The sequence below is a fragment of the Musca domestica genome, unplaced genomic scaffold (genome assembly GCF_030504385.1).
Source record: "Musca domestica strain aabys unplaced genomic scaffold, Musca_domestica.polishedcontigs.V.1.1 9, whole genome shotgun sequence".
Classification (NCBI taxonomy): Eukaryota; Metazoa; Arthropoda; class Insecta; order Diptera; family Muscidae; genus Musca; species Musca domestica.
The window spans coordinates 13,042,924-13,063,533 of record NW_026712435.1 but is presented as its reverse complement, the minus strand read 5'-3'; the positions used below and the strand labels follow the sequence as shown (position 1 = coordinate 13,063,533).

The 20,610-nt window shown below is 35.1% G+C and overlaps 2 protein-coding genes across 2 annotated transcripts; one reads left to right on the top strand and one right to left on the bottom strand.

The window, feature by feature from the left end:
• The first annotated feature begins 1,154 nt into the window (after positions 1-1,154).
• On the top strand, positions 1,155-9,494 carry LOC101893545 (protein suppressor of underreplication). The gene is made up of 4 exons (XM_011296357.3): positions 1,155-1,626; positions 4,431-4,630; positions 4,695-4,873; positions 5,012-9,494. The coding sequence occupies exons 1-4, from the start codon at positions 1,296-1,298 to the stop codon at positions 7,878-7,880; spliced, it is 3,579 nt and encodes a 1,192-aa protein (XP_011294659.2). The 5' UTR covers positions 1,155-1,295; the 3' UTR covers positions 7,881-9,494.
• A 243-nt stretch (positions 9,495-9,737) lies between these two features.
• LOC101893219 (uncharacterized) lies at positions 9,738-18,253 on the bottom strand. Its single transcript, XM_005188719.4, has 3 exons — positions 17,925-18,253; positions 17,534-17,742; positions 9,738-10,219 (listed from the first exon to the last, which is right to left on the bottom strand). The coding sequence occupies exons 1-3, from the start codon at positions 18,110-18,112 to the stop codon at positions 10,047-10,049; spliced, it is 570 nt and encodes a 189-aa protein (XP_005188776.2). The 5' UTR covers positions 18,113-18,253; the 3' UTR covers positions 9,738-10,046.
• Positions 18,254-20,610: the final 2,357 nt, after the last annotated feature.

Below are 20,610 nucleotides of genomic sequence, written 5' to 3'. Positions count from 1 at the left end.
TTATATTGTTTAGCTGATTTTAAAAATGAGGAAAAATATTGAATAAATGAAAATTACTTGTTGCATGCAAATTTGACAGGAAGCGGACATAGCCTCAAGGCTGTATTTCTGTAGTTTTACGAAGCTGTTCTACCTCCTTAATATACCATCGTTCATACTGTCAAAATTGTTTTTACAGTAGCCCCCTTTGCAGTACAGGAATAGAGCTATTGTAGGAAATGTCACAATTTATTTTCACAGCTGCCATGTAGATGACTTGGCGCAGACATTGTCTTTTGTAGTTAACGCCGTTATTCCAGCCGTCTCGACTTTATACTCCTTTATCCCTAGAAGAAGAAAGTTGATATTTTGTTTTTCTCCTTTGTGCCTTAAGAAAATATATTATTTTATTAAATTATTTATTAAATATAGAAATTAATGAATTAAAATAAATTTTATTAAGCAAATTCAATTTATTGTTGTAATTTACGGCCTTCAAAATTCATTGAAAAGAGCATCGAAATAGAAGTGAAGTAATTATTTCACTGTGGGTGCAGTGAGAAAATAAAAATGGCGGGAAACCTCCTACCTACCCACAAAGAAAAACAACAACAACTATGTGCTATCACGTTGTAATATAAAAAACCAACCATAGCTCCAAAAATACGGTTACAACAACAAAAGAACAAAAAGAAAATCAAACAGTCACACCAAGAAAATAAAGCAGCGACGCCAGCAGAGAAAAGACGCAGCGCTACAAAACAAAAACAACCCACACGTAACAAAGAAGAGCTACGTCTACGTTTAATTTTTCATTTTTCAATTTCTCTCCGCTTCAAATGACTGACCTAAATAAACTTTATCGAAATAATAATTAAGCAAATCAACGGCAAATTAAAACTTGTGCTTAAAACTTCCGAAATTTTGTGAGCAAGAAAAACTGAAATTCCGAAGCAACTAAATTTTGTAAATACGATTACAAAAAGAAAACGCAAAAAGAGACAAATTGCAAAAAGATAGAAAAATAGAAACTTGTGGAACATCGACGACCTCGAAGAAACAAGAAATAAAATTACATATGCCGTTTTTTACGACCTATCGAATTAATCAGGAAAATTTAGACACTCCTTCGTCCTTGCTTATCGGTTCTTTTTCCATGTTTGTGATATTTTTCTATTTAAAATTACTTTACATATTGGTGGCCATTTATCTCTCGCTACACTACATACAATAGCAGCAACAGGAATAGCAAAGGAATTGACCCCATACGCACAACCTGCAACTAGCTCACAACCCCGGGAGGTAGAAATAACAAAATGTTTCATTTTGTGGCCGATCATCCGCCGGTTCCGGTGCGCTTATCATTCCGCGCCCAAATTCTGGGGCATGTACGGCAATATCTTAAGCAGTTCCAGGTCGATGCCATCCAATTCATGCATAATTTTCTGGCAAAGGGAGAATTTTGTGTTTACAACGACGAAAGTGGATTGGGTAAACAAGCCGCGGTAGCTGTGCTGTTGGATTCTGCTTGTGGCAATAAGAAATCACTGATAGTCGTGCAAAATGATGATCTTTATATTCATGGATGGGAGTTCCATTTCAGCGTTTTGACCAATTGCAGTGTTACAGTCATTAAGGACAACAAGGGTAAGAGTATAAAAAACGTTTGATTTTTTTTTTGTAGTAGTGTATAGTTTCGTAATTTATTTCACATTCTACCACCATAATAATATACATGTATTATTCATTGTCAAACGCTATTCAGATTTACATAAATGAAAGTGTGGCTTTTATTTTAATATTAGGTAGTTGTTGTGAAATTCAAACAAAATGTTCGTATTCATGAACGTTTGTGTTGATTCATCTGAATGAAAAAATAAACAACTATAAATTGTAATACTTAGTTAGGTATAGGCATTAATTAGTACTGTAAACAATTTTGAATCTTATTAGAATAACTATTATATCCAATTGGAATTCGTAGATTGTGGAAAACGTATGGAAAACCCTCTGCTTAATCATAAAAAAAAAAACTAAATTACAAAGTATAAAGTGTAGATAGCCATTAATATAAACACTATAAATATTTAAATACATATTTAGGTCTTATCGTATGGCTTTTTTGCTCTAAAATGAATGTGTGGTTTGCAATTCACAATCAGAGATTAAACAGAAGTTCCCAAACATATATGTGAAAACCTCAAACCAAAATTATTTTTTTGAGAAAATTTCCAACAGGAGTGTCGAACATGTCACATTTAAATGAAAAAATCATCGGTCTCTGCTTTTGTTATAACGCCATATAGTGTGACCGCCTTGTTTTAGATATTTCCCAGGTTTTGACCTCATTTTTCAACGAAATTGGTCAATTGGATATTGGCGTTAGTATTCTTGTATATTATATATGTATATATGGGTGTGCATATAATGAGAAGTAAGCACCGTCCGATTTCAGTAGTACTATTCTGTAACTTTGTAACAACTTTATTCATTGTTTATTTTTTAAAAAGTTGATTTGTTTGTGAATTGTGGTAGTTGTTCTAACGACCCACTGTTGTTTTAAGATGGTTTTACTTGATAGTATTTTTTAGAGCAGAACGGATACCAAAATCTTACTCAAGATAAGGAAACAGCTTTCGCATAACATTTCGCATAACTTTCGAGCAGTTTCATATTATAATTAAACTGTTAAACATGGTAATAGTTTAGATTAAAGGATGCGCGGTTGCCTTATAACAACCATTCCACTCGGAGGCTGCTGGTCCATTGTGTTCAACCTAAAATTCAATAGAAAATATAACGAAATAATTTCAAATCCACGAATGAAATGAAGAATAACTTCTGGGTCAGTTTTGGAGTATGAAAACAAATCGTGAAGAATTTTCTTCCCTATGAGCCCATGTCTAACACCGAAAAGAGTTGGACAGTAACAAAGTAGTTTAGTTTCTTACTCGTCTTGACAAAGCCTGCAATACTCAGAGTCGTTGTTACTCCACTTAGAAGTCACGGCCCTTGTGTTACAGTCTACGTTTTGCCAATTCATCTGCTTAATCATTAACTTAACTTTCGTAACTTTAGGATTTCGTGCAGAAGTCCTCCGCATCGTTCCACTCTCCATCTTTGCCCACCTTAATAGTTTGCCAAGAGCTACTTACATTAGATATGAGATAGATTGCAGGTATTTTCCCGCAATCAGCAGTACCACATCGTCAGTGTAAGATACGACTTTTGCTTCGGTAATTATGGGTAATGGGTCGATTGGTCCATTTTCGACAAAAGCGAGTGTCACATATCATTTGCATGTTGTGTCCAGTTTTCGTTTTCATACCCTCCAAGTTTGTCATTCAATTTGTAACACCTCAAAATATACATTTTAGACCCCACAAAGTACATTCTTGATCAGCATAGAATTCTATGTCGATTTAGCGATGTCCGTCCGTCTTTCCGTCTGTGGAAATCACTTTAGCTTCCGAATGAAATGAAGTAGATTGATGAAATTTTACTCAAAACTATATTATGTCTGCAGGACTTTTGGTATTGAAAATGGGCCATGTGGGTCCATGTCTTCGTATAGCCCCCATATAACGGTTCCTCCCTATATTCGTTATTTTGATGATTTTAGCGACATTATTCAACGCCATTGTTTCATATTTGCTGTTTGAAATTCCTAATGGATACTACAGCCTATGACAGAAAATTATCTGTGCAGGTCCAGGTTTTGGTATAGCCACCATACAATAGTACCTTTCTATATTCGGTATTTTGAGGATTTTAGCTACATTATTCACCGAATAATTATTCAAGTTTTGAATATTGTAATGGCTTATGACAAAAGTTGCTTATGCAGGTCCCCGTCGTCGAATAGACCCTAATATAACGGCCACATTCGGTATTTTTAAGATTTTTACCGAAATTTAAATGGATTTTATTTTTTTATTTATTTATTTTTTTTTTTTTTTTGAAAATTGCCAAATTTGTTCCATATGGTGGTGGGTATTCAAAGTCGTATTCGAAGCCCGGCCAAACTTACAGCTTTTTTACTTGTTATTCTTTGGGTCTGGAAGAATTTTATGTAAAGAACCGGGAGGTAAAGCAGGTGTGAATAACTACTGTGATGCAGCACAGAAGCTATTAGACGCGATTCCCTGGCGAAACTTTTTAAATATTTAATGCGCGCCCACAATGTGAATTTCTTTTAATCATTGATTTTGAAATTTTTTGTTTTGTATTTTTTTTTCGAAACAATACACACAATCGCAAATTTTGCAGAAGCTCGGTACACTCAGAAAAAATTGTAATCTTTTGGTAGCTATAGAAAACATTTTTCTAGCAATTAAAGTTTTAAATATAATTTCCTTGAATCACACTATTAATATTTTATCGATAACTTGACGCTTTTTACTTATTAAGATATAATACTCACACATCTGTTTTGTTTGCTTTAATTTAAGATACTACGGACTCCCCACATAACATATATCTGGCCAAATGGAGTACGCTGAGGACAATCGACGATTTGAGTAAATTCGACTTTGACTACATTATTTTGGACAATCGAGGGCAAATGCTAAACAACACTTTCTGCATGTCAATGCTGTTAAAACACTATGAACGGAAAATCAATATATTGATCTCAAGTGTAGATATAACAGTAAGTAATGACTAATAAATGACCTACGCATATAAACCTTTAAGTTCTTGTTCATCTTTTTTAGAGCGATCTTAAACTTCTCCATAATATTCTCAAACTTGGTGGACGTTTGGAACCACGTTATGCAAATTTTAAACAATTCGAAGACAAATTCAAACTTCCCGATGCGAAGGAGCTAACATACAAAAAAGTGGATCTTGAAGAATATTTCCTTAAGAGAGAACGTTTAGCTGATTATTGCAAGTATGTCAAGATATGAGGCAAAATATATGCATGTAATATATTAGTTTTGTTTTTAATTTAATATAAATTAAAAGTCCACAGTATTTTCTATGAATATTTTTCTTCTCATGACACGTTTTTAATTGTATTTTATTTTAGAAACTTTCGTCTACGCCGCTACTGCCACCAATATGAGCAACATTTGCCTTTGGTCACACCGGATCGTTATAAAATTAATTTGGATGTATTTCGTGAAAAACAAACTGCCACGAATTCTGAAAACAGTAGTGTAGAGATATCGTCTCAAAATCGTCAAGATGATAGAGTACGGGATACCCAGGAATTATTCGAGGAGTATTGTCGACAGAGGCGAAAACAACAGGAAATTCAAAAGCAAAAATTAGAGCAAAAAAAGAAAGAGCAAGCAAAATTGCAAGAACAACAAAATCAGCTGAAAGAAAAGGAATTGGAATCAGTTTGTGATGTTGATGACGAAGTGGCTTTCATTAATTACTCACCTCCACCGCCTGTAGTGCACGATAAACCACCTACAACAAGAGAAAATTCTGATGAGGCAGTTTTGATGTCACCTTTGCTGCTGGTCTCTGACTCTGAGGATACTGAAGATGTTCCAGAAATTTGCAATGATCCTGGCGATGAAGCGAATATTGTTGACCTATCCACAGACGACGATGAAAACGGGAAAAATAATGAAACGTCTAACGCAAGTAACGAGAACAACGAAAAAGAAAAGACATCGAGTGATAAAACATCAAATAAAACGACAAGAAAGTATAAATGTGTGCGCAATGAAATCGACAGATTGAAAGCAGATGTTGCAACAAATCTGAAATTTCAAAACGAAACTACACCGAAGCGGAGGACTCGTCATGCCGATGATAATCGTTGCATAAATAGTAGTAGAAGGCGTAAAAATGAAGTGGAGGAGGTGACTACTCCCAAACAAGGGTCTAGAAGTTCTAGTGAAACAAACAAAAAATCATCACCAAGAGATACGTCAAATGAAAAGAAAAGAGACAGTTCTTCAAAGACAAGCACAGATAAAGAAAACAAAAGAAATGAAACTTCTTCGATAGAGCGCGGAACAAATGATAAGGATAAATGTCCTGACAATTCGTCTGAAAGTAATAAAAAATCGAATGATTTGACACCACGCACATCCAGATCGATAAGAAAAATTGATCTTACATCAGAAACAGCAACCTCTCCTGCCACGAACAAAGCCAAGAAAAGTCTCACCACGCGAAACAGTAGTTCTACTGAATCAACTAAAAAATCCACCACAATTGATCCCAATGTCGTTATTAAAACTGAACCAGAAGATAATCCACCAAAAACAACATCATCGACGTCGTCTATAAAACGACCGACAACAAAGGAGATGACAGCAACTTTGGAACGTATAAAAAGAGAACTTGATATTGATCGGGTCGTTATCTACACCAGAGATACACGCAGTGCAAAACGTTCAACAAGGTCGGCTGGTTGTCCCAGCAGACTTTCTGCAAAAAATGCATTGTTTCACAATGAAAAACCCAAAGCTAAAAAGACATCCCACGATAAGCAGGAAAATAAGACTAATGGGCAAAAATCAAATGCCCAGGCGAAGAGCACCAAGTCCAATGAAAATGATATTGTCGATACACAAGCGCCCATTATTTCGATGACGTGCTCACAAGACTTTGATCCTTTGCAATGTGCTCAGCGTCTAAGTAGTGTTGGTGCTTCAGAAAGTAATAGCCAAAGGAAATCCACATCTACATCTTTTCTTGTACCGCCAGTTCCTGCAAGAAATTCTCTAATTCCTTCATCAATTAATAGTTTCTTTGGCGATTCAGAGGTTGTATTTGTTCCACCAACTTCAACATCAAGTACAACCAAGGCCAATAAGAGCGACGTTATTGTTCTGTCGGAATCCGAAGAAAACGAACAGCTCTCTTCGCTGCAATCAACTGCTACCAGTCGTCGCACAAGAGCCCTCAAGCCAAGGAAAACACGAAATAAACCCGAGGAGGTGGCTAGTCAAGTGCCCACATTTTCACAACTATTGGGACAACAAAACACACGTGCAAGTGCCAAATCTCCTGATCTCTTTAGTAATTGTTCAGATTTGACTCCAATGCCATGTTCCCAAAATGCCAATATTAATGAAGAGCCTAGCGCACCCTTCGAAGGTTTCAAAATCTTTGGGTCTGAAGTCAAGCAGTTACAACAACATTATGCTACATCAAAGACACAAAATGCCAGCAAGGGGAAGAAGTCACAGAGAGATCGAAGTTGTTTGGACATCTTGGAAAATATGTTTGAGCCTCCGAATAAAAAGCAAAAAACAAAAGTCAGCGATAAGGAAGCCGGCGATTTGTCTGCCACGGCCAAGACTGCAAAGAGTAGCAATACACAGCCATTGAGAAATAACGCACAAAAAACAAGAGTACAAGTGCCCATAGTACCGCATCATCCGATAGAAGCTATTGCCGAAGCCAAGGCCCAACAGGAAAAGCGTATACGTTCCCTGGCGCCATCTTCTGTAAATGAAGATGAGATATTTGAAATAACAAACAATGGTACATTCGGTAGTGTTTTGCGTCTACATTCAAATGGAGAAATCTCGCCAGTGCATCACACACAAAAACCACAACCCCAGCATAATAAAATCACCAAATATTTTCAGGGAGGTCTAACACAAAATGTTACAAGTTCTCAGGAGGATAGTGGCAATAACTCAGAGGCTGGTACTCCGAGTAAAAAACCCCAACAACAACAACAACCCAATGCACAACAATTGACCAACACACAATATGCGAATTTAAAGAAATCACCCAAGCAAAGATGTCCCACCACGACCCAAGCAACAAAATTAACGAAATGGTTTACCACAAATGCCAATCAAGACAGAGAAATACAAACGCAGGTTTCTAAAAGTCTAACTTCGTCCGCAGTTACAAAGCAATCGAGTAAAAGAAGACGTCGTTTAGACTTGACCCAGGTAACAAATGACAGTGACTGAGAAGCAATTATAATTATTAATTTTTTTAATATATGTGTTTCTATTACTTTTTCGAAAGTAATGCATTTTAGTTATTTTAATTCAATTAAATGCTTTATCAGTCTTTTAATTTTAGCTCTAGAAATCATATATATTTGAGAGAGAATTCAATCCTAGTACAAATTAAATGCAAATCATTTACATCTTTCTTTTAATTTCATTTCTTCATAACCAATCAAAAAAAAAAAAAAAAAAAAAAAACACCAAAATGAATTCAAGTACAAATTCCAACATGGATAAATAAATACAATTACGAAATTTAACAATAAATTAAATAAATGGAGTATACTTCAAAAAACAATTTGGGAAAAATACAATTAAAATTAATATCGATAAAAAAATATTTTTTGGAAATCTTCAAATGGATGAGTCTGTGAGGTCGGAAAATATTAAATATTTATTGCAGAGATTTAAGTTTGTTTTAATACTTTCAGAAAAAGTATACAAGGAACACTATTAATATTTGCCATTTTTTAGCATAGCATCAATCAGAATCATTTGATTATTTGAAGATGACAAATAACTCAATGACAATGACTGCATCCTGCATTGATAATCAAATATTTCCAAAAGGGTTTCCATTTGGCAATTTACCTAAAGCATACACATCACTGATATATTAGACCGACATGAAGTGTCATTTCGCACTGGTTCCTCCCACGTTTGTTCTCTTCTAGTTTTCGGCTATAAATATTCCTAAAACAGAGTAGGAAAATTTGAATTATTAATACACCAAACTCCTAACTCCTATATATTGTCATGAATTCGAAGGGACCGACTAAGGCCTATGTCCTATAAAAGTGTTTTATTACAAATTCTATACCAAGAGAACTTTATGAACTTCAACGCAATTATTTACATCGAATCAAGTACCATTCATATTAAAATGGATAGAAGTGATTTTAAAGATTTTAATTAAATTTTTATTTGTATTGCATCAAATTCCTGTTTTACATCATTACTGTATGAATGTTATTTTTCGTTTTTAACTCCGTATTTTTTTGAAAAAAATCGTATTGAACGAACAGTAGAAATGTTTAACTTGATTTGTGGAACGTTGTAAAGTCTGGGGCTGAATTTTTTGTTATTAAATGAATATAGGCAATGATGCGTGAATTATTACGGATTCAAGCAATCCAATAAAATGTTCACATAAAAATATGGGTAACTATTAATTTAAATGTGTTCCGGTTTCTGGATTCTTGCTCTATAAACAAAAGAAATGAAAATTATTTCCTTTATAAAATTGTTCATTTGACATTTCTTTTCTTAATACAAGATTTCATTTCACATCTTTATAGAACGAGAATTGAGCAGCTGGAAAGTGCTTTGTTCCAGAACATGCAAGAATTTACTAGTTTTGCAATTTTCTTCGATATCAAAAAGGAAAAATCGGAAAATCATAGTAAAAACGTTAACATTCTTGCAGTTCTGGAACAGACCAAAGGATATATATTTCAGAATATACATTTCTTTAGGGTTTTGTTCAGATCAGAGATATTCTACTGTATTTGTAATATAAGTCGAAAAGAACGTGTTTGAAACATACAAAAATTTGAAATAAAAATAAATAAATTGTAAAATAGTCCACAAATTGTTGAATGTATAAAAAGTTAAATATATTTTGAAAAGCAAATAATTTGCTCAATTGGAATGCTTTAAAATAAATTAATTATATTTTTAGCAATTTGTTTTTATTCTTAAATTAATTGTTTTTAGCAAAATTTGCATTTTATTAAAACAATCACACATGTCTTCGCATTACTTTTTCGTTCTTTCATTTTATTAGAGTTAAAAAGAAAACACAAATTTCATAAATTTATTAACAAAACATATACAAATTTTATTATTACATATTAAGTATATAATTTAAACAAACACAATGTGACTACATTTCCAAAAGCAAAATGTTGTTATATATGTCGCTGTTTTTATTCTTTTTTTCTTTCTTTTAATACTATATTGTAGTATATAATTCTATTCTAATACATATCTAACTATTAAGTTCGTTCACTTTTGAAATTAATACAACAAACCTAGTTTTTAGAATGTTTTAGAGTTACTATTTGGTTGAATTTAAATAAATCTATAAAAATATCAAAAAAAAAAAAAAAATACCAAGCGACTTTAATGTTTTCGGTTGAATATAACTGTCAAATTATGAATAACTGCCTTCCGTTGAAATTCCAGTTCTCGTTTGCAGGCTGCTCCTAAGAAAGGCGGACATTCGTAACGTATTTTTTCCGTGCAGTAAGTATCGTTATCACGTGCCACGAAACTGGCTTCACTATCCGCATGAACTGTGAAAGAAAAGGGGGTTATAATTATTTATAAAGGCAATTAATGAGATGAGGTTTATATATTAAAACAAGTTCAAACAAAAAAAAAAAAAAAAAAAAAATATTACACCACATGCATGGGGTTGTATCGTGCCATGATATAACTTCCAAAAGTATTGTGGCTCTTATATCCACCTCCAAAAATATATTAAAATATGGTACGAAATCTAGACAACGTCAAGAAAAATATGAATATAAAATTATGAAGATTGGCCTTATGATATGCATTTTTCGGCAACCAAGAGGACAAGGCGACAAGAAAAACAAGTAAGCAAAGGCTATAGTCGTGCGGGGCCGGCCATGTGATACCCTACAACACTACAATATGTTGGAAGCCCTCTTTTGTCCAAATACATTTTGGAAGATTTTGTTTTTGAAATAATGTCATAGAGCACTGCCCAGATATTAGCCATAGGTTTTTGATCGGGGGCATTTCGTCTTGTTGTTAGGTATTCAAAACTATTTCACACGAAAGTTGTGGTCCATTTTAAAGCTAAATACAGGGTGTGATGAGAAAACTGCAAACAACTACAGACTGCTGTCATTTCTAAGCCACTCGTCCGACAGCTGTTAAAATTATTCCAGTGACAGCTTATTATATTGTTTACCAATGTACTAAAGCATTTTGATAAGAATTTTCCAGAAAAAAAGTTATTCGTGATGGAATTCAAGCGTGTGTGTGATAGTGTGACTTCTTTATATTTGGCTGGAAAACCACAAGTGGTTATCGTTAGAGCACTCCAGCATTTGTGTGTATGGGCCGCCATAAGAGCCGATGGTCGCTCTCCGCTCGTATTAATCAACCGTGGCATCAGAATAATCGCGAAAATATTCTGGAGGTTGTATTTAAGCCTTGGGCGGGCACGCAATCATTTTGGCCGCAGACCTTGGACATTCCAACAGTACTCAGCACCATTGCACTCAGCACGCGCCACCCAAGTATGGTTACAAAATGTGCTTCCTCGCTTCATTGCCAGCGCACAATGCCCACCAAAATCTCCGGATACCAATCCGTCGGACTATTGTGTCTGGAGTATTTTGGAAAGCAAGGTTGGCACTAAAAAATACCAAAGTGTCGATCACCTCGAGCAAGCGCCTCGCAGGGAATGGACCAAAATACAGCTGATCAACATTCGGGCAGCGTATGACTGTTGCATTGACCGTTTGAAGGCCATAATTCGTGCCAAAGGTGACCGATTGGAACAAATCTAAACCTTTTCTAAAATTTGATGCTATTTCCGACATTTTTTTGCTTCATTCAATAACATTTGAAAAAAAAAAAAACAAGTAAGCAGAGGCTATAGTCGTACAATTTGGTCGAAGTCCCCATATGTCCAAACCCATGCGATAAAAAATATGACAAAAATGGCAAAAATTGGAACAAAAGATATTTAATTTTTTATTGGTATATTTTCCGTGATTTTCTTAGATGTTATCCGTTTCTGGCAAGATACTATTCCGAATTGATGGGAATTGTGAAAATCGGTCCAGCAGAAAAAAATACGATATATTCTTTTACATATATATTGTACCTATTTTGCTATATATCTGATTTCTTGCTTATCAGCATCACTTAATGGTCAGAAGTGACTTTTGAATGTATTTGTGATTTGGATCGGATTAAAAATATTCACGGTTTAGTGGAAATTTTCTGATTCCAAATTGAAAAGCTTCTGGCCAGTCGTAAACTCTAACTCCATGTAAATTTCCGCTTCGATTGGTTCATAATTGTGGCTTATAGAGCAACTGCAAATAAAGGATAGGGTTCTATCCTGACACTAACCCCAACTTCATTTTCAATTTCGTGAGGATCGGGCCATAATTGCGACCTGTTGCTTGATTACAAATTAACATGGACAAACGGTCGGACGGACATACATACATAGCTTGATCGACTCGGCTCGGCGAGATAGGAAGATCCATATATACTTTCCTATGTGGGAAACCAATATTTCGAGGAGTTACATAATTTTTGGCCCAATCAAACTTTCAATACCCCGAACACATGGGTATAAAAATGTAAAAATTATGGCTTTTGACTTTGTTGCAGTTTTTTTTAACTCACATATACAGTGTGAGACTTTTTTTTTGATAGATGAGAGATGCTGGCAACAATTTATGAAATATCGAGTACTCAAATTCTTTATACAAGTATAAGCATCCAATTTTGTGAACGCGAACACATTTGAAACCAGAACATGATTCTTAACCCATGTGACATTAATTGTTGTTGTCCTGAATGAAAAAGAAAATTGAAATTTCACATATATTCCTAAGTTTCTGACAATGTGTATGACAATTTTGCATGGACTCTATTCTGTTATATTTTCTCAAAGTTATATATTTTAATAGGAACGCCTAAAAATATGCAACATTTTTAGCTCTTTGAATTTTCTCATACAGGCTACTCCAGATACTTGCAGATTGTGAATGAACGAAACATTAATGAATATGAGGATGAAGTAATTTCATATTTTGGAAATCATGGTGGTGTTGGATACGTATCAGCAAATTTCATCGACCACCAAAAACGCGTTTTATACCCTACAGCACAAGGTGGTCAGGGTATTATGTCTTTGTGCATTTGTTTGTAACAGGCAAAAAGAAATGAGATAGACCCATAGTTACTTTTTTTACACCCTCAAGAATATTTTCGCGATAATATTCGGCATTTATTCTGATGCCACGGTCGATTAATACAAGCGGAGAACGACCATTGGCTGTTATGGCGGCCCACACCATCACCATGGCCGGCGCTTGAGTTCTGGTGGCCAACCGATGATGCACATTTTCAGCTGACCTCTTTGGCAAGTAAATACGATCATTTTGTTTGTTTGCAAAGTGCTGGACTACGAATGTTTTCTCATCGGATAAAACTAAATTCGGCAGTTCACCACTTTCGGCCAAGCGAAGCAACTCTTTAGCTCTTTTGAGTCTATTTTCTATCTATCTATTTCAATGGCTTTTCAATATTTGCCGAATGGAATATTGTGATATGATCAGCTCAAGAGCCAATTTTCGGCCACTGCAACGCGGGTTTCGATCAAGTTGCTTCTTTACATTTGAAACCATTTCTGCTGATGTTGCTGTTTTCTTCCGTCCACTTCCATGATGTCGGGCTACGCTACCAGCATCACGGTAACGAGCGATGGTACAAGCCACAAAAGATTTATTCACATCTAAATGCTGGAGTGCTCTAACGATAGCCACTTGTGGTTTTCCAGCCAAATATAAAGAAATCACACTATCACTCGAGAATTCCAACACGAATAACTTGTTTTCTGGAAACTTCTCACCAAAATGCTTTTTTGTACGCTTGTCACTGGGATAATTTTAACAGCTGTCGGACGAGTGGCTTAGAAATGACAGCAGTCTGAAGATGGTTGCAGTTTTTCATCTCATCCTGTATATATATTTATCTGATTTCAAGTTAATTGTGCACCAAATAGGTAATGCAAGTCCGAATTGAAAAGACACAAATGCCTTGGCAAATTTAGTCCTTTGGATTTTAAATTATAACTATAGTCATAGTTGGTATAATTTAATTCTCACAAATTCCCCATAAAAACTTTTATTTTTTATGTGAAGCTCTACTAAATATGCAAAGTGGTGTAGGGTATCAGACTTTCTTTATTGGCTATATTTAGTTATGTTTGATTTATCTAGAATTCTAAGAAATTGTTGACTTTGTTGGATTACGTGTGACTATTTATACGCTTCTATCTGTGTAGACTACATTTGCATGATAGCAACATATGTTTGACCATGGTACTATGACCATACAGACGGACATCATCAGCGACCTACCTATTTTTATACCCTCCAACATTCTATGGAAGGTATATTTACTTTGTCATTCCGTTTGTAACTCTTCGAAATAATCATGTTAGACCCTACAAAGTATATATATTCTGGATCAGCGTAAAATTCACATTCACATCGAATAGCCCCCATATAACGGTAACTTTCTATATTCGGCATTTTGATGATTTTAGCGACATTATTCACCGAAATTGTTTCAAATTTCGTATTTGAAGTTCGTAATGTGTAGTACAACCTATGACAGAAAATATTCTATGCAAGTTCAAGTCTTCATATAGCCCATATATAACGGTACCTCAATTTATTCGGTATTTTGCCACATTATTCGCCGGAATTGTTTAAAATTTATTATTTGAAGGTCTAAATGGCTATCACACCCTATGTAACGGTTAATCCTCATATTCGGTATTTTTACGATTTTAACAGTATTTTTCAATGGATTTTTTTTTTGGAAAATTTGCAAATTTCTTCCAATTGGTGTAGGGTATTCAAAGTTCTTTTTTACTTATTTATTATTTTGTAAAGTAACTCAATACAACTTTTTACACATGTATTTGTGGCAATTCTTACATGGCTTATTTTTTAAAACCAAAAACCAAGTTTGCAGGTAGTTTGATGTAAAAGGGCAATTTCTTTTTTGGTTTCTAAAAAATTTATTCTAGTCAGGAAAGACACTCTCGATAACACAGATATTTAATAGAGTAGTCTCTGGGAGAATGAGATAGAAATTATCTATCATCTTCTTCGGTGGTGTCCTCGACTTTTAAATCATATATTCTGCGTTTGACCTACGGCCCTGGTCGGTTTCTCTGTTGCATGGTGAGATGGGAACCTATTCCCATAAACCAGAGATGGAAACCTATTTCCTGTTCACTTATGTTTGACCACGATAACTCTCGGAATGTCCGATATCGTCCAATTTGGTACTTCGTAACGTTATTATGAAACTCAGATTGATTTCGGTCAATATCGGTCCCTTTTTCAAAGAAAACAATTTACCTTATAGAAAGAGAAAGTATTATTCGATTTTGTCAAATTTTTTCAAATCCTAATATTTGTGGGAAAATTGACAATATCGACCTACTCCGTCTAGTAACTACCCCACAAGGGTTACAATTTTGAATAATCATAACTCTTATAAAATGTAAAATAATAGACCCATTGTCTTTTAATTTCGCACATCCCAATATTTCTATTAACTCTACACCGGATAGAACGGACCATTCCTTCAGGTACCTCCCCCACAAGGGATCAAATTGTTGATAATAAAATTCGAAATGAGCATACCATTCTTTTCAAAATAGGAACATCCTAAGATTTTTACCAACACATGATCTAGTTTGGAGATGGTATGTTTCGGGCCACTCCTTTATGTACCACCCTCACAAAGGGTCAACATTTTGAATAATTTTAACTTTCTAGTATTCGATATTGTCTTCAAATTTCATATATCTTTATTAACCAGAATTTTAATTTAAATATGGAATTCATAAGCCTACTCCTGCTGATGCCTCCACCACAAGTGATCAGGATTTTAAGTAATTACAACCATTATTCACGTGAAAAAGGCAGCGATTTTCTTCAAACATCGTGTATCTCAGCATTTCTATCAACCATAGATCTAACGTAAATAGGGGATATGTCGGTCCACTCTTTCTGATACCACCCCCACACAAGGTTAAAATGTTTAATGGCAATTATTAGCATAAAATTGTGATCGATTTTCTTTAAACTTATTTTTATCCGTACTGCATGAAAATATGTAAGCAAAGGCTACAGTCGAGCGCGTGATACCCTACAACACTACAATTTACGGTAAAGTTTATTTAAACACCTACGACCTCTAAAAAACTACAAAAATTGAGAATCGGTATTTCACGAAGTAGATGCATCACCGTAATTGGCTCTGGCGAAGGGTTCCCTTAGTTTAAAATTAAAATACTTTTCAAAGCATTATATTTTCGTCATACCCTTAATATTTTGCGATCATCTCGACTCAGCCCGGCGTGATAGAAACATCGAATCTAACACCAATATTTTGAGGTGTTACAAACTTTTTGGCCCAATCAAACTTATAATACTCCCAACACATAATGTTGCAGGGAATATGAAATGGCTGTTCTATCGCTCACCGCTTCTAGTAGCCACAGAAAAAAGTTTAACTTTTTCAAAAAAAAAAAAGAGGTAAAAAAGAAGCCAAGTTCGGCCGGGCCGAATTTTTACTACCCTCACCATTTGAAAGGAACTTGAAAAATTAAAAAAAAAAATCCGGGGCTATATGATGACGTTGACCTGCATAAGTAGTTTTTTGTTATAGACTGTAGTTAAGATCTTCAAATACGAAGTTGCTGCTAAAATAATCGAACAATGCCGCTAAACTAATCAAAATACCGAATATCGGGAGGTACCGTTATATGAGGTCTATACGAAGACGTGGACCTGTATACAAAATTTTTAGTCATAACATCGGGTGCGAAATTTGAAACAATTCGGGTGAATCATGTCTCTAAAATCGTCAAAATACCGAATATCGGTAGATACGTTATATGGGGGCTATAAGAAGACGTGGACCTGCATAGGCAATTTTTGTCAAAAGCCATTACAATATTCAAATGCGAAACTTGAAAAAATCGGTGATTGATGTAGTTAAAATCATGATCTGTCTTTTGTCTGCAGGCAGGTCATATGGACTATATCGGTCCACGATATTGTATAGCCTCCCTATATTCGGAATTTTGATGATTTTAGCCACATTTTTATTGTAATTGTCTGAAATACTACACAAGGAGTTCTTTGTGAGTACTTCACCCCCTGAAAGAGAATTGTCTATATAGGTCCACGATGTCGTATATCCCCATATAACGGTACCCCTGATATTCGGTATTTTGGTGATTTTAGCCACATTTTTCAACGGAACCCATATAACGGTACCCCCCGATATTCGGTATTTTGGTGATTTCAGCCAAATTTTTCAATGGAATTATCTCAAAAGAAGTTCCTTGTGAGTACATTACCCCCTGGAAGAGAATTGTCAATATAGGTCCACGATATCATATATTCGGTATTTTGATGATTTCAGCCAAGTTTTTCAATTAAATTATCTTAAAATCCACACAAGCGGTCCCTTCTGAGTACTTTACTCCCTAGAAGAGAATTATCTAAATAGTTTTAGTATAGCGCCCATATAACGGTACCCCCATATATTCGGCATTTTCATGATTTTTGCGACATCATTCACTGGAATTGTTTCAAATTTCGTATATAAAGTTCGGAACAGTTACTACAGCCTATGACACAAATTACTTATGTAGGACCACGTCTTCGCATACAACGGTTTTCATTTGAGCGCTATTTTCCGACGGAGTTTATTTTAAATTTTTCAAGTTTCTTTCAAATGGTGGTTGGTACTTAGCTGTTTTTTACTTGTTGTAATTACTTATGATAGATACTTACGGCAATAAAGGCCTTTGAAAAAACACGTCTCGTGTTGAGATTCAATCGAATAAATTTGTGGTTCAATATTCGGCATCGATTTCACAACTTTGAAATTGGCTCTTGCAGTATTCAGCCAATATGGCCAGTGGTTCAGACGTTCAGTGTACTCAACGGTATAACGAAAATCATGTGTATTGCCGCCATCCGATAATATTTTGAAATTCAAACTAGGCACACATGTCAGTCAGCAGTCGACAGAGAGCGGATGTAGTGAAACATGAAAAAAACAAAAAAATACAAGAAAACTCATTTCAGAATCCATTAACTTGCAGCTTTGATGCTGGTCACTTGTGTTTTATGATTATTTTTTTTTTGTTGTACTGTTTGTTCACACTTGGCAAATACATACATGGATGGATTCAAAAGTCTCATTTTACTGAAATCGGCCACATAATTCCAAACATCTTCCGGTCTGGTATTTTTGATAATGCCATCCGATTTGTAGTCGTGATAACCACTTGAAAATACCAAATATATGGCCAGAAGTATTACAACGGCCACTGAAATATTCTTGATGTTCAAACGATGACGTTTCATTGCGTTTTTTTTTAAACCGGAGAAATGTTTTGGAATTTGATTCAATTCGCTTGTTTATGGAATGTTCTCTGTATCCGAGAAAGTTCAACTGAATGTGAATGCGACTAGAGTCAATATAGAACTAAACAATTCATCTCAATGTGTCCATGGGAGAAGTCTGCATAGAAACCAGACAGACGATCTTGCATACATACAAAGAACTAAATAAACAAAAAGTCTATGGTTGCCGCAATTTCACTGCGATACCGCCCACAATGCACGATTACACAAATCATGCCGATACTGGCCTGGCGGTCGTCGGCATCTATCGTTTCGGTTCTTTTGTGGATTTGAATGTATTCGAACATTTCCACAGGCAAATACAAAACAATTTGCACTTGTTTGTTTATCCCTTTACAAAACGCACACACAAGTACTCTTTATTTTTTATCTTGGACATGGCTAAGCTGTGCGTATGTATGTATGTATGCAGGTATATCGTGAACTGTTGCTATTGTCCGCAAAACAATTAAATAAGAGATAAGACCGGAAAGGACAAGAAAATGCTGGAAACACATAGAAATCAATCAAAGATAGTAGCTCTAAGGCCTTTCAAAGATAATTCGTAGAACAATATCTTGGTGGAAATACGAGGTAGGTTAATAAGTCAAGTGAAAATTTAAAATAGGCACATTTACATACTTGACAGGAAGTCATTGAAGTTAGAATCTTGGAATTTTGGATGAGGGTCACTCTTGGCCCGAAGGTATCAGATAAGGCTATTTTTTTTTTTGGAAATTCGCACTAGAACGGCACGAAAAGTAATAACCAGTAAGGAAAAGTCAAAAGTCGGGCGGGGCCGACTATATGATACTCTACACCACTATGCGTACTTAGTAGAGCTCACATAACAACAAAACAAGTAAGCAAAGGCTACGGTCGAGCGGGGCCGACCGTTGAATACCCTACAACACTATAATAAACGATACAGTTCATATAGGCGAGATACTCGAAAGAATTCCACAAGATATTGTGACAAATAATAAAAGAAAACCATCAGGTTTCGTTCTCTAATTTTCGAATAATAGCAACTTAAACTAATTTTCTCATTCCCAATTTATCGGTAAATGGTCTTCCTAGATCTGGAACCAATATTTCCCAAAGACCCATAGTCTCTTAGAAGTGGCAAAAGATTAACATTTATTATTGGCATTATATTTTTTTGAGATACAGACATTTGACTATATTCTTCCACGAAATCAGCGTTAACGAAATAGTCAGAAGTGCGTCTTTCCTGTATTTGTGAATTCTCCATAAAGTCACTGGAATGGAGATTTTCGTATTTTGTCTACAAAAGTTGGCAAACTATTTCGCACATTGAATATTTTTGGATGGCCATCCAAAACTGCTTGGCTTTTGCAATGTCCGGTAACCCACATTCAAATGTGCGTGAGGATCGGGCAATAATTAAGACCTGCTGACAAATTTTGCAGTTTTTTGGTCCATTTCAACCCCTAAATATATGGCGATCATCTCCAAAAAGAGTAGGCTTCTATTCTGACCCTCATCTTATCCCCATGCAAAATTTCGTAAGGATCGGGCCATAAATGCGATCTGTATACGATATCCTGATATCCTAACTACTTAGTTTTGTTAGCTGTAGAAATATTACCAAATGTTTAATTCAAAATGAAAATATGTCAAAAATATAACAAAATTGAAAAAATATGAGAAAATATTACAAAATCAATATTTTCATCCTTAGAGAGATATTTTTATGCGATTTTTTTAGACGTTTTTTCTTTCCTGCCAAGAGGCCATTCTGAATTAATGAGAACTGTCGAAATCAGTTCAGCTGTTCTCGACATATAAGAGATTTCTCAAGCATATCATCTTTGATAAACATATATATCGCACATATTTTGCTATATATCCGTTTTGTTGGATGTTAACATCAATGTAAAGATCAGAAGAAACCTTGTCATGGCTTTGTTATTTCGCCGGGATTTAAAATATTCGCGGTTTAATGAAAAATTTTGAATTTTTTCAACACAAAAGATATGGTCTATTTTACCCGCTAAATATTATCCGATGACCACCCAAATTGGTAAGCTTCTTCCCCGCCCTAAACTCTAGCTACATGCGAAATTCCGCGTCGATTGGTCTATAAATGCGACCTGTATAGCTACTGCAAAATCCGACATTTTTTCAGTATTTGGTCCATTTCAACCCCTAAACATTTGGCGATCATCTCCAAAAGAAATAGGGTTCTATTCTGACATTAACCCCACCTCCATACTAAATTTCGTGAAGATCGGACCATAATTGCGACCTGTAGAGTGATTACAAATTAACATGGACAGACGGACAGACGGACGGACGGACATACATAGCTAGATCGACTCAGCTCGGCGAGCTAGGAAGATCCATATATACTTTCCTATGTGGGAAACCAATATTTCGTGGTGTTACATAATTTTTGGCCCAATCAAACTTGTAATACCCCCAACACATAGTGT

Bases quoted from the DNA above. Each gene is read 5' to 3' on its own strand.
- LOC101893545 (XM_011296357.3), top strand. From the start codon at position 1,296: ATGTTTCATTTTGTGGCCGATCATCCGCCGGTTCCGGTGCGCTTATCA. The intron at 1,627-4,430 runs GTAAGAGTATAA...CTTTAATTTAAG, and splicing joins AGTCATTAAGGACAACAAGG to ATACTACGGACTCCCCACAT. The intron at 4,631-4,694 runs GTAAGTAATGAC...CATCTTTTTTAG, and splicing joins TCTCAAGTGTAGATATAACA to AGCGATCTTAAACTTCTCCA.
- LOC101893219 (XM_005188719.4), bottom strand. From the start codon at position 18,112: ATGAAACGTCATCGTTTGAACATCAAGAATATTTCAGTGGCCGTTGTA. The intron at 17,743-17,924 runs GTATGTATTTGC...ATGTGTGCCTAG, and splicing joins AGACTTTTGAATCCATCCAT to TTTGAATTTCAAAATATTAT. The intron at 10,220-17,533 runs GTAAGTATCTAT...TTTCTTTCACAG, and splicing joins TTTCAAAGGCCTTTATTGCC to TTCATGCGGATAGTGAAGCC.